We start from the raw sequence: 21,110 nt of genomic DNA on the forward strand, positions 1-21,110 counted from the left end.
AAAAGATTCCACTTACATGTACCTAGATTTCTTTACTATCAGGGAGAATCTAGGTACATGTGAAAGGAAAACCTGTCACTATGTAAATGCAAAGGAAAATATTGTGAAACCGGGAAGGCTGACATAGCAGCTTCACAAGCAGAACACCAAGATGCTATCTTTGATCGTCCTCCCAGTTGTGCTTAGCAGTATATACGCATCGCAGTGCCATCTGCGCAGGGCCAGCAGCAAAACAAAAGTTTCACATGGCAGCACAAACATCCTCGGCGGCTTCTGCAGCTCTGCAAGAGAGCTACCAGAGCGTTTGCTCTTGATCAGACAGGAGATGTCAAATTGGATGTCGAAAATACTACAAGAGCTTAGCAAATCTCGAAGGGAAATATTCAGCTCCTGTTTTACTGCCGAGTGCTTCACGGGCACTCAACAAAGACCGAGAATAGCTCCGTATTGATGCTAGAAGTAGTGATTAGCTGCTATTTCGAATAAAATTAAGCCCATTTTGATCAGTGTGCTAACTTACAAGCCTCTGCTGCAGGTTCAGTGCTGGTTTTGGGTGAAATAATTCAGCCAGTACAGTGTGATTCATTCACGTAGCTAAGGGAATCGTGCCAAGATAGACATTCGGTCGCATTGAGAGGTATCTTTATATTAAAACGTATTTAGTTCCACTGAGGCTTTAAAAAGTATTCCAGAGCAGCACAGGCAGAACAGGGCACTCGCCATCACAAAAATCAAGTTATTCCCTTCCCGGACAGTGCAGTTTAACAGGGGCTAAGTTCGAACAGATAGGAGGTAAAACCTGTAGCTGTCTGGGATGTGAGGATGCACCATTTTCTTATTTTCAAGAATAAATCGGGGTCAAATAAAGAACAGCAAGACAGGCCAAATCAAAACAAATCACTACGATTTCTAGGTGTTTGTTCCCCCCTTTGTTATTTTAGTATACTAGACTGTACTGTTCACTAAAAGCTTTGGTATACCCAGAAATACTTCCCATGAGAACTAGATGTTTGTCCTTTAACACCACATTATCAACAGAGGTAATTTGCTACTTTTCAATGAATTATCCCTTTTATTTATTTCTTTGATCAGCTATAAATGAAAGTTATTCGTGTATATAAAACTGAAGTTTTTACTGTTGAAATTGAACTGTACATGTTTACTACAGGAAAAAATATCAACTCTTGTTTAACAAGACATATACATCAATAAGCAATAACCTTGTGGAGGATTTGCAATCACCTGGTCTATAAAAACAAGCAGGACAAGTAACAGCAATTTATATGCAAAAGTAATGATTTAATGACTATAAGCAAGACAAAGCAATAAGAATTGTGCTTCTTTTGCAGACTGGAGACAATGAAATGTTTAACTACAATTTTTCCATACAAACATGAAACAATATCCATATAGAATAAACACCCTCACAAATGTATAACTGATGGGTGATGAACACACACAAAGTTCGACCAAGCAAAGCACAAACTGAAAGTGTTCTGGGCTGTTCATATTTTATGGTGGAAAAGTTCCTCCTATTGAAAAAACCCCACCCTTAGAAGCCTCTAATAAAATGCACCTACTTGCAGGCCATTAAAGAGAAGGCATTCTCCACGATTTATTGGAAATATTAAAGTACCAGTTAAATTTTAATGAAGTTAGTACTGTACCATATACATATATATTAAAACAAATTTAGATAAAATGCCTTCATCCAGCCACTTGCTGGTTCCTTAAAATTTATATCAAATAGTTTATGGCTTCTGTAATGATTCCATGTGCTTTTAAAAACACAGTCCCACCACACCAAAAAATAAAAAGGTTATCAAACAGGTCTAAAACTTCCATGTCCCTTGACTTATTTTTTTCACTGTATCACTTCAACATTTGGTAAAGTAAAAAAATTCCACTTGGAAGAAAAAAAAAAAAAAAGACAAAGCAAGTAAAATCCTTTTAAGATCGCCAATTGCCTCCAGGTTATCAGAGACTTGAATGTGCTTTCCCAATACTGTAGCTCTCACACAGAACGTGTTTCTTGCAGTACGAGCAAAGCTCAAACAGGCGGCATCTGCAAGGGTCGAACCAGTTTAGAAATTTAACAACCATATCATGAGTGCATGAAACACAATATTTTCTTTATAGTATTTATAAATATATCATACAATACTGTTTCCTGTTATGTCATATACCAATATGGCATTGTACAATAAGCATAATGCCATCTGATTCTTACAAAAGCGAATCATTTAAACAAGTCAGTAAATAAAACGGTAATACCCGCTTTTAGGCATACAGATTGTAAACTGAAGTTTACTTTTGATCGGTTCTGCGCAGCAACAGAGAAGTTAAAGATGCAACATAAGAATCAAAATGGCTAATACGCAAAAATTGTTATTCACAGTGACATGGCTACATATATGCATTTTTCTATGCATATTCTTTCAATTTTGTTGGATTTCAAGATGAAAAAGCACTTGCTTTCTACAGGTTCACAAAACAGTATAAGAACAATAACAATCGAAGAGAACGCAATGGAGGAGTTAGTCTGGATTAACAAACTACTTCCCAGGATTTGTATAGACTTCTGGAGACTCCTGGCTCCAGATGATGGGGACAGAAACAACTCCACATCATTCAGAACAGGTGAAGGTGTAACTTTTGTTTGCTTCCCAGTCCTCTGAAAACAATTTACATTTCAATCTTGCGTTTCCATTAAGGTCCATCCCGAATGTCACCTAGTCCGCCTTTATAGCCAAGTTCAGTGTTACTACAAAAGAAAGCAATTTGGATGATAGTCACATGGATTAGCATCTATAAAGCTGTAATGGCATGGAGAGATCTATATAAAGGAGGGGCAAGGGTGGTAGCCTGGTTGGCACATCAACCAGATGAAGTGGCTGAGGAGCCATTTATTGATGTTTTCCGAGCTCTGTTGGTAAAGGAGGACTGGTGGTTACTGCTGGGGCTGCTGCTGGTGCCATTCATGGTGCTGGAGATGTGGGGGAACTGGGGGTGAGGAGACTGGACTGGTGTGCTGGGGCTGGGCAAACAGGAGGAGGTGGAGGGGATGCCTCCTGCTGGGCTGCTCGCCTTGTCGCTCCCAGAGTCACTTTCCAGCTCCCCACTATTATTCAAGCCTTCCCTCTGGTGACTGATCTTCATCCTCTTGCAAGTAGGTCGAACTCGGTATTTCAAGGGCAGAGGCCCATTCTGCAAAGCAAAAGGGAGACCCTGGTAAGTGCCCTGCCCAGGCCAAGACCTGCCCCCTCCTGGGAGGCACACTGGAAATACTCACCCGCCTCCAGGTATAGATGTAGGCAATATCCATTAGGGTGTAGTAGTCCTTCAGTGGCTCCTCTTCATACATCACATCAATCTGTTCAGAATACAAACCCGTGCATTAAGGAGCATCCAGGCATTTAACCCCAGCATGTGACTGCTCTAAGGTAAAAGTAGCCCCACTGCCACAGATAGCACAAATACATCAAGGAGAAATTTCTTAATACTTTGGTATTTACAGCACTAAAAAAATTACAGTGTCACCAAATTCTACAGACAGGGATTTTTAAAATAAACCTAATAATGCATGGCACACACCAGAAATACTTGACTATTATCACTTACTGGGACTGGCTGTAATGAGAAAATGAGTTGTACAAAAACCAACTCCCAAATCCCCCAAACAAACAAATCACTCTTTCCCATGGGTACCTGGAAAGTGTTAGGTATATCCATCTTACTCCGCAGGAACTTTCTTAGATGCATCACTGTCATTGCTGCTGGGCAGCGCAAGTATCTTTTGTCATTCACCTAGTGGCATAGCAAAGAAAATCAGTCTACTGAGAATGAGCAATTACCCCCACCAATGGTGTATTCTAATGTTTCATGCTGAAAAAAGTGCACCGTATCAAATTATGAACTGTAATACAACAATGCCTGCTATCTTACAGGGTACATAAGAAATAAGCAACAAATTCTAATTCTAGGGAAAATAATTTAAAATTGCAATTAAATTTATATTTAAATATTTGTATTATATTTAATATATTTTAAGGTAGACATGCAATACATATTATTTTAAAATAAATTATTAAATATTTTTCCAAATATTAAATATTTGACAAAAAAATCAAATTCTGCTTTGAAAATAGTACTGTGGGTATTTTTAATTTTAAAAAAGTTGCCTGCATATACGTCTTTATGAAAATGTTTTACCTCTTCTGTACTTAGTGCCATAATAGGAGGTGTGCTTCCTTTGTTCTAGATACACACACCTACCTATTTTTTTCAGCTACAGACTTTCTCAAAGTTGTGTGTGTGCTATGTTTCCTCTGGAGTAAAGAAAATTATTTACCTCTTCCTTTGATTTTTCTTTCTCTTTATTTCCTTTTCGCTCCAGTCTGTGAGAAGAAATTACACAATTACAACAAATAATAAATACAGGTGCTATCAAACAGGTAAACACAAAAAATTTTGCCATTCTGGAACTTGCCTATTCTGGTCAAAGAATTCAATGGATAAGCTTATTATCTCGTCGTCTGTTATAATTCTTTTGTCTTCATCAGCCACTTCTCCCCTGTCTTCATTAGAGCCATTGGCAGCTGCGCAGAAATTTCCACAATAATTTACATTTTGAAATTCAAATCAGGAAGAATTGCAATTCTCAGTAACAAGAAAAAAAAAATCTTCACAGTAAGATAATGAATGAAAGCTACCTGACTGTTAAAACAATAAACTTTTATTATGCTGACTTTACTTCTTAAAATTCTGTGATGGTAATACATCACTTGTAAGTTAAAAAGGAAACAGTAAAAACATCTAGCTCAATGCTACACATAATAAAGTTGCGAAGGAAAAGCTTTTACCATCAGCCGACGGATGAGCAGCATAAAAATCCCTTCTTCTTTTCATTTCATCTAGATGGAAAAGCATATATTTTTCTTTTAGTAGTTACTCTGTAACTCACGGTATTGATATAGGAAAGCGACTCTGGTTTTGTTTTTCTGCTCTTAATAAAATACCTGATTTAGCTACTTACTTTTGAAAAGGCCTGGTACTAGCTTGTATACAATATCTTGGAGAGTTTTATCTGACCTGAAAAGAGAACAACCCCACAACATAAAATTAAGCGGATGAAGCAATATTTTACTCCTCACTTATAAACTTTCACAACAATGAGGCATCTTCTACAAAGTGGGAGGCCAGTCATAAAAAGTTGACTTGCAGGACCTTGCAATCAAACTAACCCTGCTCTAAATACCTCTCTGAACCCAAACTCATCCATGTCACCACAACTGAAAAAAAATTCTCTCAGACTGAAGGAAGGCCTTAAAAACTATGTCCCTACTATGTAAGTACAGAGAGCAAAATGCAGTGCTGACAATTAAAACGCTTCTGAAAGACAAATGATATTTTAAAGGCTTTTGTCTCTTAGTTTGGAAAGTTGCAGCAGCAGTTTTCAATACTAGGAACTATGGATGGAGTGATACATGTCTTGGAGATACAGAAAATAGAGGCAAGAACTGCCGGGGTAAGGAGAATGGGAGAGAGGGAAGAGGCATCAATGACGGGTGTACGCTAAAATCTAGAAAAACATCTAGAGGCATCTTCAGTTTCAATCTGTGAAGAAACTCCAAAGAGAGCACATACACACGAGGTAGCTTGTAAATTGACAAGCCCTTTCAGATTTAAATTGCAGACGAAGAGATAACATTGACACCGACTACTGCTGGCCTCCCCATATAAAGCAAAACGAGAGATGCAGTGTGCACTTAGCAACTTTCTCCTACCTTATATTCAAAAGCGGTCGAGTTTTGTGAACTTGGACATCACAGATAGGACAATACTTGCTGGTCTCCAAGTAACGCACGATACAGGTCTTACAGACTGTAAGTCAAACACCACAGGCTTTTAGTGATGCTCCTAGGTGCCGCTCAGATATGCATAGATAAAGGTGCGATTCTCTAAACTATGCAAGCTAGAGCAAATCGTCCATTGTCAGCTACAGCTTCTTAAGCTAAACAACTACCCAAATAAGCTGCAATTACCATGAAAAGGAGACGCTATAGTACATTTATTATTACTTTTAACAAAGACCGCAGGGCCATCCTCAGAAAATCTGCACCGCGGCTGGAACACCTACTTCCCCTCCCGTCGGATGAGGAGAAGGAGGCGTCGGTCCCGAGGCCCTCGGGGGATTTGGCGCTTGGGAGGATTTTTTTTTTTCCTCGTGTTCCCGGGATGCCGGGAAAGGAGGGAAGCGGCGGGGGGGAACAACGCGTGAGCGCCCGATCGTACTATACAGGAGTGGAGGCACTCTATGATGGTTGTTGCATCAATGAAGTACCCGCCGCAGAGCACGCACATGAGATGGGGGTTTAGCTCGGTTATTTTGATTCTGGTTGTTCGGTTGCATTTTGGCGTGGCGAGGAAGCGGCTCTGAAAGAACACACACACAGAGGACCGGTCAGCGGGGAAACGAGCGCGGCGGCGTCCCAGGTGCCGCGGTCCGGCGCATCCCCCCTTCCCCGTGCATCGCATCGCATCCTCCGGCGCAGAGGAAGACCGAGCGCGGAAGACGAAGGCGGCGGCGGCGGCGCGGGGCCGGGCGGCGGGCGAGGGCCGGTCCCGAGGCGGCGGGGCGTCCCCGCACCGCACCGCCCCGGGCCGGCCTGGGGCGCAGACCCGACGGAGGCGGCGGCCGTTCCGCGGCACCCACCGCGCCGTTCCACGGCGGGCACGGGCCGTTCCCGCGGCGCGGCGGCCCCGGCCTGCGCCGGGCGGCTCGGCGGCGATGCTGCGGGGAGATCCGGGGGGCGACACGGCGGGCACCGGGCTGCCGGCGAGCAGCACAAAGGGGAACCAGCGCCTCCCGGTGCGGCTGCCCTGGCATTTCCGGAGCGCGGGGAGCGGGGAGGGGCGGGCGGGGGGAGGACGGAGGGGGGGGAGACACACGCACCTCGGAGCGGGGCCGGGCACCGGGACGGCGGGGCCGGCCCGCCGGGGGGGGTCCGGGCGGCTGCCGCTGCGGCTCGGTGCCGATCCGGATCTGCTCCGCTCTCCGAGGGGGTTGCTATAGCAACTTACACTTACACTTGGCATCCTGCCACCGCTGGGAACACACGAGAGCCGGGCGGGGGGCGGCCGGGGACGGGGCGGGCCGGGCCGGGCCGGGCCAGGGGTGGGACGCGGGGCCCGGGGGCTGGCGGGGGGGTGGAGGAGCCGGGAGCCCGCGGGGGTCTGGGAGCCCGGCCGCGAAGGGAGCGGAGGGGGGGGCGGGAGCGGCCGGGCGGGGTCGGTGCCACAGCCCGGAGGTGCCCGGGCGCGGTGTGGGGCGGCCTGGCGGCGGGGCGGCCCCGGGCTTCGGGGTCTCAGCCTGGCGGAGGCGAGTGCCAGAGGCTCCCCGAGCCTCGGCCATTTCGGATCCTCTCAGGGGCCTCTCTCCACGTCGACTCGGTGCGAGGAGCTGGTCTGAGATAGCTCCTCTCCCCCTCCGCTCCCTCCCTCCGGCGAGAAGAACCGCGCCGCGCTCCCGGGACCGAGCCCCCCCGCGCCGCCGGTGGGGTGCCGAGCCCCCAGCTCCCGCTCCACCGCGCCGGCATCCCCGCTCTCTCCTTCTCTGCCTTCATCCACTTTTCTCCCTCCGAGCTTTCTCTCACGCCCCAACTCTTTTTGTCTTCTCTTCCTTTCCTTCTCGACCCTTTGACGCTTGTTTGAAAATCATCCCGCGGACGAGGCAAGCGCGGTGCCAAAGTTTTGCAATGATGTAAAGAGATTTGCATCACCAGAGTAAGGTGCTCGGACGGGAGAAAACAAGTCTTTGGATCGTTAAGTAACCCCCTTTCAGCAATAAAGCACACCGAGAAGGGGGAAAAAGCCCAAACCGACTTTTAAACGGTACATTAGTGTAAACATGCGAAGGACCATGTGACCAGATCATTCCTAAAGCTAAATCAACACCTTGTCAACACAATGCCAGAGACAAGAGTGAAAAACAAATGTCATTTTCATAGTCTGAAATCCATAAAACCCATCGGATGCACTGGCCACCAACGCTAGACGCCATACACACTGTTTAAAATTAGAGGGAATAGCAGATAAAGGGAAAAGCACACATGGGGAAAAAGCCCTGTCAGCCACATCAATTGTAGAGTAAATTATTTTCTGCCAACCAGATCCTGAAAAATGTAATGTAACAACGGTGCTCCAGTCCAAGCTATTAATTTCCCCAGGTCAGTGCTCCCAGCACACCAGCTCCTGTCCTTGGTCCCCCTCTCCTCCCGAGGCAGAGCTTGCGAGCCACCTCTCACCACAGCACCGTATGCTCAAGATGCGAGCAACCACTCGCAAACTTCAAAGTTAGGCAGCGAAAAAAAAGAAGGAAAAAAAAAAAAAAAAAAAAAAAAGCAACACGCCACGCTTTCTAAAAGCTTTCAACGTCAGGCAAACTGACCAGGACAGGGGTACAATATTTGTCAGAAGTGTGCACAGCGCCAACGAGCGACCCCGACCAGGAAAATTCTCTTGTTGCTGCAGGAGAGCCCTCGACGTGAACAGCAGATAAGCACCCCAACATCAACCATAGCCGGCCAGCAAAAAGAAAAGCAAAGTTCCAGAACAGCACCAAGTCAGACGAGGTCCCCAAATCTGTTCCCAGCATCGTGCGGGAAAGCAAGACACCCGCTGCATTGTACTGAGGTTTAAATGTTCGCTTCCAGGGTCCCTGACCCTCTGCTTCTTCCTTTTAAACTGATACCGAGGTTTTGCTTTTCCCAGAAAAGGCAGAGACGGAGTTTCTGCACGCCTCTCTGAAGAGCCCAGCGCCCTGAAGCCGGCGGCTCTGGAGTCCCTTTAGGTACTTACACATGGACAGCCTGCTTTCACGGTTCTGTGTTTATTTGTTCAAGTCAGTACCTTATAATTCATAAGTATCTAAACCTAAAAAAAACCCCAGCAGTGACCGAGGTCACACAAGTCGGCTGACCGAGAATTCCTTCCCAGCCCTGACAGACTGGGACAAACCTTTCAAGACATTAACGCGTTTATTTCACGCAGGCATGCCCCTTCCTAAATGGAGGGGGATTAAATTCAACCGTGAAACCTGTTTTGTCGAAGCAACCCCTAAATGCGGATTATTTATTGCCCCAAAGTTAGCACATTTCAAACGTGCTATGAGCTATCTAGAAACCAGTGATTTTCCCCAGCGAGGCTGAACTAGGCGCCTAATTTCTCTCCAAAGCCACCCGCACAGGCACACGCGTGTCTGTGCCTGCGGGGGATGTAACATGAACACAGCACATTTTCCTACAGCATCCTGAGTTTAATATCTTCGTGCGAGGAAACCCTTTCAGATGTTTTTTTTTTTTCCTGCTCCTGCTGATCGCACGTTGAATACCAACACTTCACAGAAATACAAACAGCCTCTTAGCCAGGACAATATATATTTACACACTGACACATGAAACACCTAAACGTAAAATATATGTGGACAATACCTGCTAGAAGTAAACACTGCCAGCCAACCGATTATACAGAGGCCTTAAACAAGTTATGTCAAAATGAAGAAAAACAGAAGTGCATTCTCCTGCTAAGAATCAGCTGCATTATTAAAAATCTATAAAGGCAATAAGCTATCAAACCTTGCTCGACAGGTCTCTAACAGAAAATACATACATAAAGAATAGAAGCATCGCTCGTGTAGGTTTGTGTACTTTGTACCCATCTCCTCTCGGAAAACTCTCATCAGGAAATAAAGCAAGCCTTCATTCTACATCTTTCACCCATTATCAGCCAGAGCCACTTATACTATCGAGCCTGTTATTACTCTTCGCTTAAGAATGGCCGCATATGTTTTAAAGGACGAGGACAGTAGCTCTTTCAGAAGAGGCACACGAACCTCGAGTATCTCTGCACAACTCACTGTAGCGAGAAAGGACCTGAATATTGGCAATAGAGTGCAAAAGGACTCCAGTCTCTTAAATCGCCTCCCTGGGACTAGGCGTAAGACACAACCTATGTACTTTTAAAAATACACAAAAATGTTAATTTTGTAATATCTAAGCGATCAGATAGGTCAAGGCTTCGTGTCTCTGGCAAAGTGCAACACAAGTCTCAGTTTCCAGGACGGGCTGCACAGAATCAGTCAAAGTAGTTTTACTGGACTTCACTGAACGCCCCTGGTCTTAGAGACAGTCCCATAACAGAAGCTGCTCTCACCACCATCAGACTACGCAAAAAAAAATCTTGTAGCGCCAAGCTTGCAAATGGGCACCACATGCCCAGGTTTTCTTCGACTTTTCTGAAGAGTGGAGAAGTGAATCAAAGTTTTTAGAGGCTGAAAAGTTAGTGCCTCACTTTTATGGAAATGCGATTTTTTTCCTGCGTATTTTCACCTGATTATTTGCAAATGTTTACAGCAAACACACAGAAACATCCCGCTTTATATATTGCCAAGGCCATTCAATTATAAAAACATAACACCAGTAACTTTCAAGTGCTGCCCATAAACAGCACGAGGAGCCCACTCGTGACACCTTTAAGATCTGACAAAGGATTTCATGTAAATTTACCCTTCCCGGGCTTAGGGGGGTGAAAAATACCGACCAGAGAAAAGAAATTCACACACACCACCCCCCCTCCGTGTCCCGCAGACACATCACCCTTTGCTCCAAAGGCTCCAGCAAACCGCCCGCCCCAGCTCCCCAAGACCGCATTTAAAAGGCTATCCTGACCCCCAAAAAAGTTATTTCTCGGCTGTTTGACCACCCTCTGCCTCTACCAGTAGGCACAAACCCCCGAAAGTTCAGCATTTAGAGCAGAAATGTAAGAGGAGACATTGGAAACAACTGGGAACCGCCATCTTACAACCCATCCAATTTCACAGAAGTACTTGTCCAACTTAAGTTAATAACATTTTCTGCTGGGTGCCCCGGCGCCTAACAACCCCCCCAGGAGGATCGCTACCCCCCCGCTGGCTCCGTCTCTATAAAATGGGGCGCGTTATCGACATTTTAACCCCCCCCCAGACACATTTCTTTCGGGGAGGACTGAAATCACTTGACCCAGGCAGCTCCAGATTTCACGAACGTCCCTGTTTAATCAAAATCTGCCTTTAAACAAAGGGCGCTCGGGCCGGGCTGGCAGCAGGGTCGGGAAATATAAATATTCTCCTCGGGGGCCATGTGCACAGAAAGGTTTTAGGGGGCGTCTGGAGAAAGAAAGGAACTAAAATTTGCAAATGTGGGTGCGTAACGCGAGCGAGTGCACAGGCTGCTGCTGCTGCGTGTCTGTGTGTGTGTGTGTGGCTAGAGCAGCCTGTCAGCGCTTTTCCCATACGGAGAGCTCGGGGGACACCTAGGCGCCCCTTTGCAGCCCCCAAACCGGCCGAAACACCGCCGCCGAGCCCCCCTTCGCCCCCCGCCCTCGGTAAGGCGACACCTCGCTTCATACGTACCCGGAAAACGGAGCCGGTGGGTGATGATCGGAGCGGCCAAAAAGACAATGAAAGTTAAAAGTCGTTCAGCAGAAAATGAATGTGAGCCAAGCGGCCATCTTGAAATGAACTGCAGGACGCTGTTCAATTGCAATAAGCTTATTGCCGCCGCCGCCGCTGCGCTCCGCTCATTTAGTTACAGAACGCCCGGGTCTCCGCCGCTCCTCGCGGGCCCTTCTCGCTCGCTCCCTCGCTCTCTCGCTCCCTCCGAGTTGGCCGCCCGGGGCCGGCTCAGGGCGCTGCGAGCGCACAGTCTCCCGATCCGGATGGGGTCCTCTCTCCACCAGCCCATTGTCCTCCCTCTGCCCCCCGCTCCGCCTCGCGGCCTCTCTCGCGTTCCTTCCTTTATTATTATTGTTATTATTACGAGTATTATTGTTGTGTTAATTTCATAGTTGGTGGCGGGGACCCGGGGAGGGAAGGAGGGCGGGCGGGCGGGCGGGCGGGAGGAGGGCGGAGGAGGGAAGAATGCAACGCTGAAGGCACACAGTGGAAACTGACACCGTCCCCAAAATGGCTCGGAGTTCGCCCGCCCCGCCAGCGTCACGTGGGGCGCCTCATTCCTTAAGGGCGGCCTGGGAATTAGCGGCGCTGCCGCCGGGGCCCGGCAGCCTCCCCGTGACCCAATCCCGCAACCCGGCCGCCTCCTCCCCCTCCGCCTCCCCCCTCGCTCCCTCCCTCCCCTCCCCCGCCCCGCCACCCCCCCTCCCTTCCCCTCCCTCCGCCTTTCCTCCCTCCCTCCCCTCCCCCCGGCCCTGCACGCGCTCGCCCGCGCGCCGCCGATGCCTCCTTTTCCTCCTTTTCCTCACCGCCCGCCCCGACCCCCGGCCCCGCTCCGCGCCTCCCGCCCGCCGCGGCCCCGGCGCCTCCCGCCCTTCTTCCCCGCGCTCCCTCCGCCCTCGCCGCCGCTCTCCTTCAGCCGCTGCGCCCCCCGCCCTGCCCGGCGCTGCCCTCTCCATCCTCCCCGCGCCGCAGCCCCGCAGCCCGCCGGCCCCACACGCCGCCCGTCACCCCGGCCCCGCAGCCCGCGCCTCCCTCCGCGCACTTGTTGCGCGCTCCCGCCCCCGTCCCGCGGCGGAGGGACTCCGCGGGGACCCGCACCGCGGCCTCGCGCCTCCGCCACCGCGTGCGCGCTTCCGCGCGCCCCTCGCCCCGCCGCGCCCGCGCGGAGCCGCCGCCGTCGAGACGGCGCGTCCCCTCCAGGGCCCGCGGACGCTTTTCCGCCCCGAGCGGCGGCGGGGACGGCTGTCGCGGGGACCCGCGGTGTCCCCCGCACCCCGCGGGCGGAACGGGCAGCCGCCGGCGAGGCAGGGAGGAAACCGGGGAAACCCTCGCGGTGCTCGCCACTCGGGCGCGCAGGAGCGGAGAGAAAAAAGCCCTGCTCCGCGAGGCACCGACCGCCGCCGCGCATCCTCCGCGGGCCGGCAGGTGCGGACGGAGCGGCCCGGAGCCCCTCCGCACCGGGCGGCGGCGGCAGCGAGCGGCCCCGCGGAGAGCGGCGGCGCCGGGCGCGGCCCGAGGCGAGCGGCAGATGCCGGGAGCAGCCGCGCCGTCGAACCGGAGCCGCCGCCCGGCTCCGCTCCATTCCGCGGAGTCTGCCGCCTTTCCGTGAGGCGCCCCGGCTCCACGGGATTAAACCGAGTCCGTTCTTGTGCCCCGCGCCGGGGTCCAACTTTTTTTCCTCGTAGGAGAGATGTAAGATCGGCTGGAAACGGCAAAGCGCGGCGGGCGATTCAGCAAACGCGCCGTAGCCGCGGCACGGGAAGACGGCGCTTTTGCCTCATTGAGCTGACCTAACGTTTAGCATCTTACTTTTATGTACAGCTAATTCATCCATAGAAATTTCACAAGAGGCGTGAATAAACTTTTATTAGATCACAGAGAAAAATAATCAGCGGCAGTTGTAAAAATATACAAAATAAGACGGAAGGAATACTTTGATGACACAACAGTTCAGCAAATATTTAACAGGAGTTAATAAAAAAAATTAAATGAGCAAGGAATACCCAATGCTGATGTAAAAAAAGTTGTTTCACTTAATTCACATCCAAGGACTTAAAAAAACCCCAGTTTGCACCAAGAGATGAAAGACATTTGTCATTTAGGAGACACTTAGGAAGAAGAGTGCTTCAGCAGGCTGACACCTTCCTTCAATCACATCTGAGTCGCTCGTTCTAGACTTTTTGCAGCATCTTTTAGCTTTCCCACTAAGTCCTAAGAGATGAAATAGTGTCTTAGAATATTTTTAAAGGGTCAGCCAGAAGAACAGAATTTTTTTTATATATATAGAGATGCAATGAAACCAGCACCTTGTAGCACAAAGAAGTGTGGCAATAGATGAACAATGTAAGCAAATAATTAAATAGCTCTGTATTTTACTATGTAGTCAGAAAAGTGGGAACTGAAGGAAAACACTTTTTAAAATGTACTTTCTCCTAAAATAGATCATTATTGTTAACATGTAAATTTTATTGGTATTGCCACAATGGCTAATACTGACATTTGCTTCAGGCTCTGAAGTACTACACGGATTTCTAAACCACTGAAAATATTTTGAGTGCAATTTTGTACCAGGACCATTCTCTAGCCAAAGCACATCATATTTCACTATGCCAGCAAACCAACTAGAAACACTCATTATTGACAAAAGGATAACTTTAGAGACACCTTTTAAAAGAGGAGATGTAAACCTTAAGTTTTAATATCTTGCTTTTCCTCTCTCACCAAGCCCTCTTCCCGATCCTCCACAGTTTGGTCACTTCCAAGCATTACAATACCTCTATTGTTCAGTTACACATTTAAATCGCTAAACAAAGATCAATGTTTGTTTCAGGACATTTCTTACATGTCATTAACACCACTGAAGAACCTTCAGTTCCTTCTCTATTTTTAATCATGACACATTTAAATCAATGAACCAGCTTCTTGAATCATTTCTCTAAAGCACGGGAAATCAGAGTTTCCTCCCACGTATACATATGGATTATAGTTAGAAAACAGACAAAATATTTATTCACATATGTAAAATACACCCCACACAACTAAATTCAGTTACTTTCTAACTTTATTTGAAAATATAGTAAAAACACATTTGGATAACTTTTATGGAAAATTGTCTTACCCTCCCAGTATTGGATTTCTTTTTAAGCAATAGTATATATGATTTCATTTTTATTGGCAAGTTGTTAAAAATGTGTACATCCACAACTGAGGCTAAGCATAGAATGTTGAAGGAAACAAGTACCTGTAATTGCTCCATTGTACAACTAAAACTAACATCTGGGTGTGATCCCGAACCACTGTTCTGAAGGAAAAAAAAAAAAAGCAAAGAAACAGCAATGTCTATTTAATAAAAAAAATATCATAAAATTCCATTTTTTCCATTAAGGGTGCTGGGAGTACAGTACCTCTACGTTTAAGGTCACCAAATAGGAAGGCTGATAAGTTTTATGAAGTTGATTGTTCTAAATAAGAAACAAAGAACATATAAAAAATCCCAGTCTCAGCATTAAAACACAGAAAGACTAAAGAAACACCTTGTTAAAATTACCTTTATCTGATATTCCAAGCGCCAAGACACATCAGTTATATGGAGAGGAGATCTGCCTATGCTGAAAGACACAAGTTACAAGTTCCCTATGCTAAAAGAAAAGGTCATTTTCTCAAGCTGACCATCAATAAAGAACTTTTTCCTGATCCTGGTAATGCTTCTTGAGAAGTTCTAAAAGATTATTTAAGAGTAGAATTCCAAATGAAGAAAAGTTTCAACAGCTGCTTTCTAGCAGCTGTTAAAAATGCACTTTATTTTTTAATGGAACAATATTACTTACTTTAATCACCTAAAGTTTGCAGAAGTGTTTTCCAGGACAGTTTCAAACTAACTGTAAGTGAAACCAAGTGTCTGCTGAGTGATTAACCTACCTTCCCAATAGGATTTCCAACGCATCCTTGTTTTTCTGGAGTGAGAGAAAAAAAAAATTGCTAGCTTCAATAAATTCCTATGAAAGGAGAAAAATTAATATGCTAAAATTAGTTTAAAAACCTGATACTCGGTGCAAAATTGTTCTATTCTCTCTTTATCCAGTTTGCAGTCTTCTAGGCATGTGCTAGGGGGAAAAAAGAATTTATTAGTTTTCTGTTAACATTAACTCAGTAGCATACTTGTAAGTAACAATCGCTAGAGAAATGGTGTAGCTTCCAAGCATGAGTACCTTATAGCAGATATGTCAGCTTTCTGCCTCCCTGCCTCCAGAATACACGTTGCAGCCGCAGCATGGCAATGTTTTAATACTGTAGGGTCAATATCTTTCAGGTCTGGATCGTCTAAAATAAATGAATTACTGATGACACGCATTTGCCAAACCCCTGCACATGGTACCAAAGGCTGCTGCTCGCCCTTTGAACGCTATATTTCCCGCAAAAACTTCAAAATGAAACACATTTGGTGTTTCAGAGCCAAAGGACAGAGCAAGGAGCCAAGGTGAGGAGGAGGAGGAGAAGGTGAGGGGCTGGAGCACTGGCTGGGGCGAGCCGTACCAGGCGGGGCTGTGCGGCTCTGAGCGCCCGCCGCCTCTACATCCCCTTACCACTAAAGGGGGAAAAAAAAAAAAATTAAAAAAAAATTAGAAAGAAGGAAAACCTCAATTTCCTCTGCGAGCCCCGTCCGCGATCCTCGGGCCACCGGGACCGCCGCAGCCCCCGCCCGGCTCCCTCCGTCGGGGAGGCGGCGGCGGACTCATTAACACCGCCAAATTAATTGCCCGGCCGCGCACCCTCGTGCCGGGGTTGCCGCGGGACGTGTCCACGCGCGAAACCGCCCGCAGGGTCGCGGCGGGGGAGCACCGCGGGCTCGGCCCGGCGCGCCCCGCGGACACCAACGCGCGGGGGGACCCTTCCCCACCGACCCCCGCTATGTCGGAATGGTCGGAGCTCTCTCGAAGCGGGCGCGCATTAGCGCTGACACCCCGCGCAGCGGCACCGCTGAGCCGCCCGCGGGCAGGGGCCGCCCCGGGTGCGTGCGTGGGCAGCGCCGCTCCTCCGCGGACACGCGCGGAAATCCGCGTGGGCGGCCGGAGCCCCGCGCCCGCCTGCGCGCCCCCCCACGCGCCACGCCTTACCCAGCCCGGCCTGCGGGTGATCCAGGAGGCTGCGGAAGGCGGCGCGGAGGAGGGCGGCGAACGGGCGGCTGGGGAAGCGGCTGGGGTCGCCCAGGAGCCGCCACCCGCCCTGCACGTACGGCGACAGCTCCATTGTGGGCGCCGTGACCTTCGACACGCGCCCACGTGACGCGCGCGCAGCTGATCGCGGGCGCGAGGCGGGGCCGCGCCGCGGGGCGGGGACGGGAGGAGGCGCGGGGCCGGGACCGGGACCGGCGTCTGGGTCGGTGCCGGTGCCGGGGCCGGTGTCGGTGTCTGTGTCAGTGCCGTTGTCAGTGCCGGTGCCGGTGCCGGTGCGCGGCCGCGGAGCCCCGCGCGGCCCGCCCCCGCTCCCCTGCCCCACCCCGCTCGCCACGCGTGTCCACCGCGTCGCCCTCGCTGCTGGGAATTTGGAGTGGGAGGTGATGCTGCTTTGGTGGCAGATGCGCCGCAAGGGCGTGTTTTGGGGTGTAATTAGCCCTTAATGAATCTTTGAAGTGCTCGTATCTCATGAAATCGCAAAAGCGCTTGTATCTCAATAGATGTATAACGTGCGTGTGTTGGTGTGAAGTTTTCAGCCAAAAATGTGTTGCAGGCAATATCAAATCCTCAGGAACAGGATTATCCCTTCGTTATATGGAATCATAGAGGCTCGAAAAGATGTTCAAGATCATCAAGTCCAGCCCTCGACTGGACACCACCATGCCCACTCAAGCGCACCTCAGAGTGCCACCATCTACTCGGGTTTTTGGCATTTCCAGGGATGGTGACTCCGTCACCTCCCTGGGGAGCCTCTTCCAATGATCGACCACTCTTCCATTAAAGAATGTTACTTTGCTTCTGAAACATCTCTGTGTATCATCAGATATTCTCCCCTCTCCCCGTGGTTATAGATTTGTGTGTCCTGCCATGTTTTTTACCTGTGTTTATGGCCAGCTGAAATGTGAACTTGCTACTAAACTAATTTCTGTTTTCCTAAACTGACTTTGTAACCAGGATTGCTGTTGCATTTTGGCAAAAGGTTTTGCTCATTTTGGCATACAAAAAGTAGGTACAGATAGACAAAACAGGCTTTTGTGGTGATTTACAAAAGGCCAACAACTTTTATCTGAAAACATCTCCATGAAAATCTAATAAATTCTTCACCAGGTATTAGCCTCTTGTGTCAACCTCTTATTAAGTATTGAAACATTGCCATAATCCTAAAAAATAGTGAAGATTACTTAGGTAACTTTAAGTAAACAATGAAATATTGTGTGGATATATCTCAGCTAAAGACCAAATTGGGACTGATGTAATCAAAAAAGCTAAAGGCCTTAGTGTGTTACATGAATCATGATGTATATGACCTTTGGAGTTTATGTACAGAAACTATTTTAGATCTCTTTTTTTTTTTTTTCCTTTGTGTGTGCCTGTTCTGAATGGTCAAGAATGTTACTGTGTTACTTGGCATTCTTTATTGAACAAACATTTCTGCTGAACATTTCTTAAAGGGAAATGCAGTGCTGAAAGCTACTCAGCCTAAAAAATGAGTAAAAGCTAGAGGCCTTTGCCAGCTTCATTATTTTAAAATAATGTCTGTACAATGTCAAAAAGAACAAAAAATTTAATTTCTTCTGAACTTTCATGGTAATTGACTGGTAGCTGATTTAATCAAAAAGCCTTTTGGAATTTTGTATCCATCACTCTCACTAATTACAATCCTCCATCTAAAAGCTTGGTCCAGCTTCTGAGAATAGTTCCAACCTTGTCCTAGTGCAGATGGTAAGATTAGACTCTATCAAATCTCACCACACCACCTTTCATGTTCATTTGACTCATGCTACATTTGAGATAACCCCTCAACTAATTGTTTTTTGGTTTTTGTGATTTTAATATATTTGTGATATTAATTAATATTTTCTGCAAACCAAGCCAGTGTGTGCATCTCCTTCAGTAGGGATGCAGGCTAATAAACGATTCTGCCTCCAGTTTCCTGCCTCCTGTGGGTTGTCTGGCCACTGTGTTATAAAAAACCATGTTTGTATGCCTAGGTATTAATTGTGACCAAATTAAGGTAAAGAGGAAAATCATACTGGCTGCAGGATCTGGCTCTCAGTTCCAACTCTCATGTAAAATATTAGGCCTCATGATAGTGTGAAGAATGAACATGGAATGTTTTGGAATATGATCTAAAATACTACCTCTGGCCTGATACATAAAAAATAATACCACTAAATTTACAAACTCCAAGCTTCAGAGTCTGGCAGACAGAAGTCCCAGTCTTTTTAATTTTTCAAAATTGTTTTTAATTTTTTTTTTCTTTTTCTTTTTTCTTTTTTGCCAGAAACAAGAAAGGGGTGTTGATAGGCAGGTGGGCTGACAAAATAAGGCTTCCTCTCTTTTGTTTTTTCTTGGTATGGTTGTCAAATATGTACCTAAGAAAAGCCAGCATAAAATGAAGGAGAAAAACCATAACATGGAGGAGAGGACAGAGTTCTGAGCTGTAGAATTAAAAAGTTAAGAGACAAGGGCTATAAAAAAGGGTTGGCACCTAAAATATATTAGAATGTACACATAAGGTATGACTGTACATTACAGAAATTTCTGCTTCAACATCCCCTTATCATTTAGATCATATTGAAATCTATAAAATAACATCTAGCTTTAAAAACAAAACAACTGCTGAAGATTCATTGCAAGATTATGCAGTACATGTAACTCTCATCACAATTTCATCACAAAATTTGTATTATCAAGTCTTCTATCCAGTCTCTCAGCTTGACCTTTTTTTCTTTCTTTTTCCCTTCAAGAAGGTAATGAGATGGATTCAGATGGAAAGACTGCTATGAGAATTTACTACTTGTTTAGAGCAGGCACACATTTTAAAGAGCTGATCATTAAAATTTCTTAGAGAAATATAACCTGTATATTGAATAAAGATATTATGACAGAAATGCATAAATACTTGAATAATAATTAATCAGGGAAACAGACTTCCTCAGCCCATGCCAGATAGTAATTTTTACAGCTTGAACTTTGTTACTTAAAACAAAATAGTTCAACCATTTAAAATGAAGGGAAATCATTAGCATCTCCAGAGGACTAATACATAAAATTTAAACACTGGCATAAGTATTTTTGAAAAGTCTCAGATTAACATCTTTTCTTCTGCATATTGCTCTTCACAGAATTAAGAGACAGTAACATAAGATGATATTCTAACTTCAATTTTCTGCTGAATTATTACTGAATTCCAAGAGTTTCTTCCACACATTAATGGAATGCCCCTTGAACTTTTCTTTTAAGTTAATATCAAGCTGTTTTCATTATATAATATATTTTTCTGAATAAAATATATTAAGCAGATCAACACAGTAAAAATAAGTCAGTGTTTAATATCTTGCTGGATTGATATCTTTAGAGACAGCATGAGATTCATATACCAGTAACTGACATGATCACAGAAATAAAGGAGTCTGCATATGCCAGAAAGTCCAGGAAAATTTCTTTCATAATCACAGGCACAAAAGTGCAATATATTAAATAAAATGCTGCCTTGAACCAGGCAATTATGTGAATTATATAATTGGTATGATTATTGTAGTCAGTGCTCATATCTGCTGAAAGTGCAGTACTTGTCACATATTAAGAAGAAAATATTTGCTTTCAGAAATTTTTGGTATGTATTAATTTCAATAAATGCATTGTTTGTCTAGACACGAGGACTATTCAATAAAACATGCTTTGTTTGCTTACAAATAGTTCTGATTAACAGTTAAGGACCTTAGCTTTTTATTTAAATATGTGAAAGCACTTGATTTATTTTGTTAAGGTAAAACCTATAGTGGTTGAATACATTTTTTACCAGGTATTTAATATTTTTTGACTATTTAAAATGAAAACAAATTTTTCTACTAGGTAGTGTTTTTGGAGTTAAATGAGATTAATTTATTTTAAAAGAAGTAGGTCTTATCTATGTACCTTTTGATTAGCTTTATTCAGCTTGCTTTTATCTTCTATTTGTCAGAACTTAAACTCTTCTGATTTTCCCTATATACATATTAAAAAAGCCAGATATTCCTAGGCTGTTAAAAAAAAAAAAGGGAAAAAATATAGAGCTTTCACATTTTAATTTTACTTTTAAGCTACTGATATTTCAGTCCTTATTTAAATGCTCAGGAATAGAGGCAGCAAGAGAAGTACCTCTGCTTAAAACATTGTAGTTCCTCTGATTTTTAACAATTTAGGAAAATCTTATATATTATAATAAGTTCCATTGTGCCCTTATTTTATGAAAACACAGATCAAAACTCTAGAAATTTATTTGAATTTAGATTTTATAATTTCTTGCCCAATAAAATAAAATCACAGGGATAAATTGCATACTTTCTGTCTGAGATCATGCAGAAAACTGAGTAATAAAATAATCAGCAAAGATCTGTGGATGTGAGCTGGAATCAGTGTGATGTTCTAGACAGTGCATCCTCCAGGACAGCAGCTTTGTT

The 21,110-nt window shown here is 45.9% G+C and overlaps 1 protein-coding gene across 1 annotated transcript; it reads right to left on the bottom strand.

Moving 5' to 3' along the window:
- Positions 1–1,278: 1,278 nt before the first annotated feature.
- LOC306800441 (uncharacterized protein) lies at positions 1,279–16,783 on the bottom strand. Its single transcript, XM_079302544.1, has 22 exons — positions 16,606–16,783; positions 15,700–15,811; positions 15,531–15,594; positions 15,410–15,444; positions 15,039–15,099; positions 14,896–14,952; positions 14,733–14,792; positions 13,647–13,702; positions 12,298–13,260; positions 11,629–11,964; positions 11,332–11,547; positions 9,803–9,932; positions 6,956–7,069; positions 6,300–6,435; positions 5,787–5,883; positions 5,036–5,091; positions 4,863–4,913; positions 4,490–4,598; positions 4,352–4,397; positions 3,709–3,807; positions 3,293–3,373; positions 1,279–3,207 (listed from the first exon to the last, which is right to left on the bottom strand). Exons 1-22 carry the CDS (start codon positions 16,736–16,738, stop codon positions 2,878–2,880), a joined length of 3,342 nt encoding a protein of 1,113 aa, XP_079158670.1. The 5' UTR covers positions 16,739–16,783; the 3' UTR covers positions 1,279–2,877.
- Positions 16,784–21,110: the final 4,327 nt, after the last annotated feature.

Source organism: Erithacus rubecula, assembly GCF_903797595.1.
Source record: "Erithacus rubecula genome assembly, chromosome: 3".
Lineage (NCBI taxonomy): Eukaryota > Metazoa > Chordata > Aves > Passeriformes > Muscicapidae > Erithacus > Erithacus rubecula.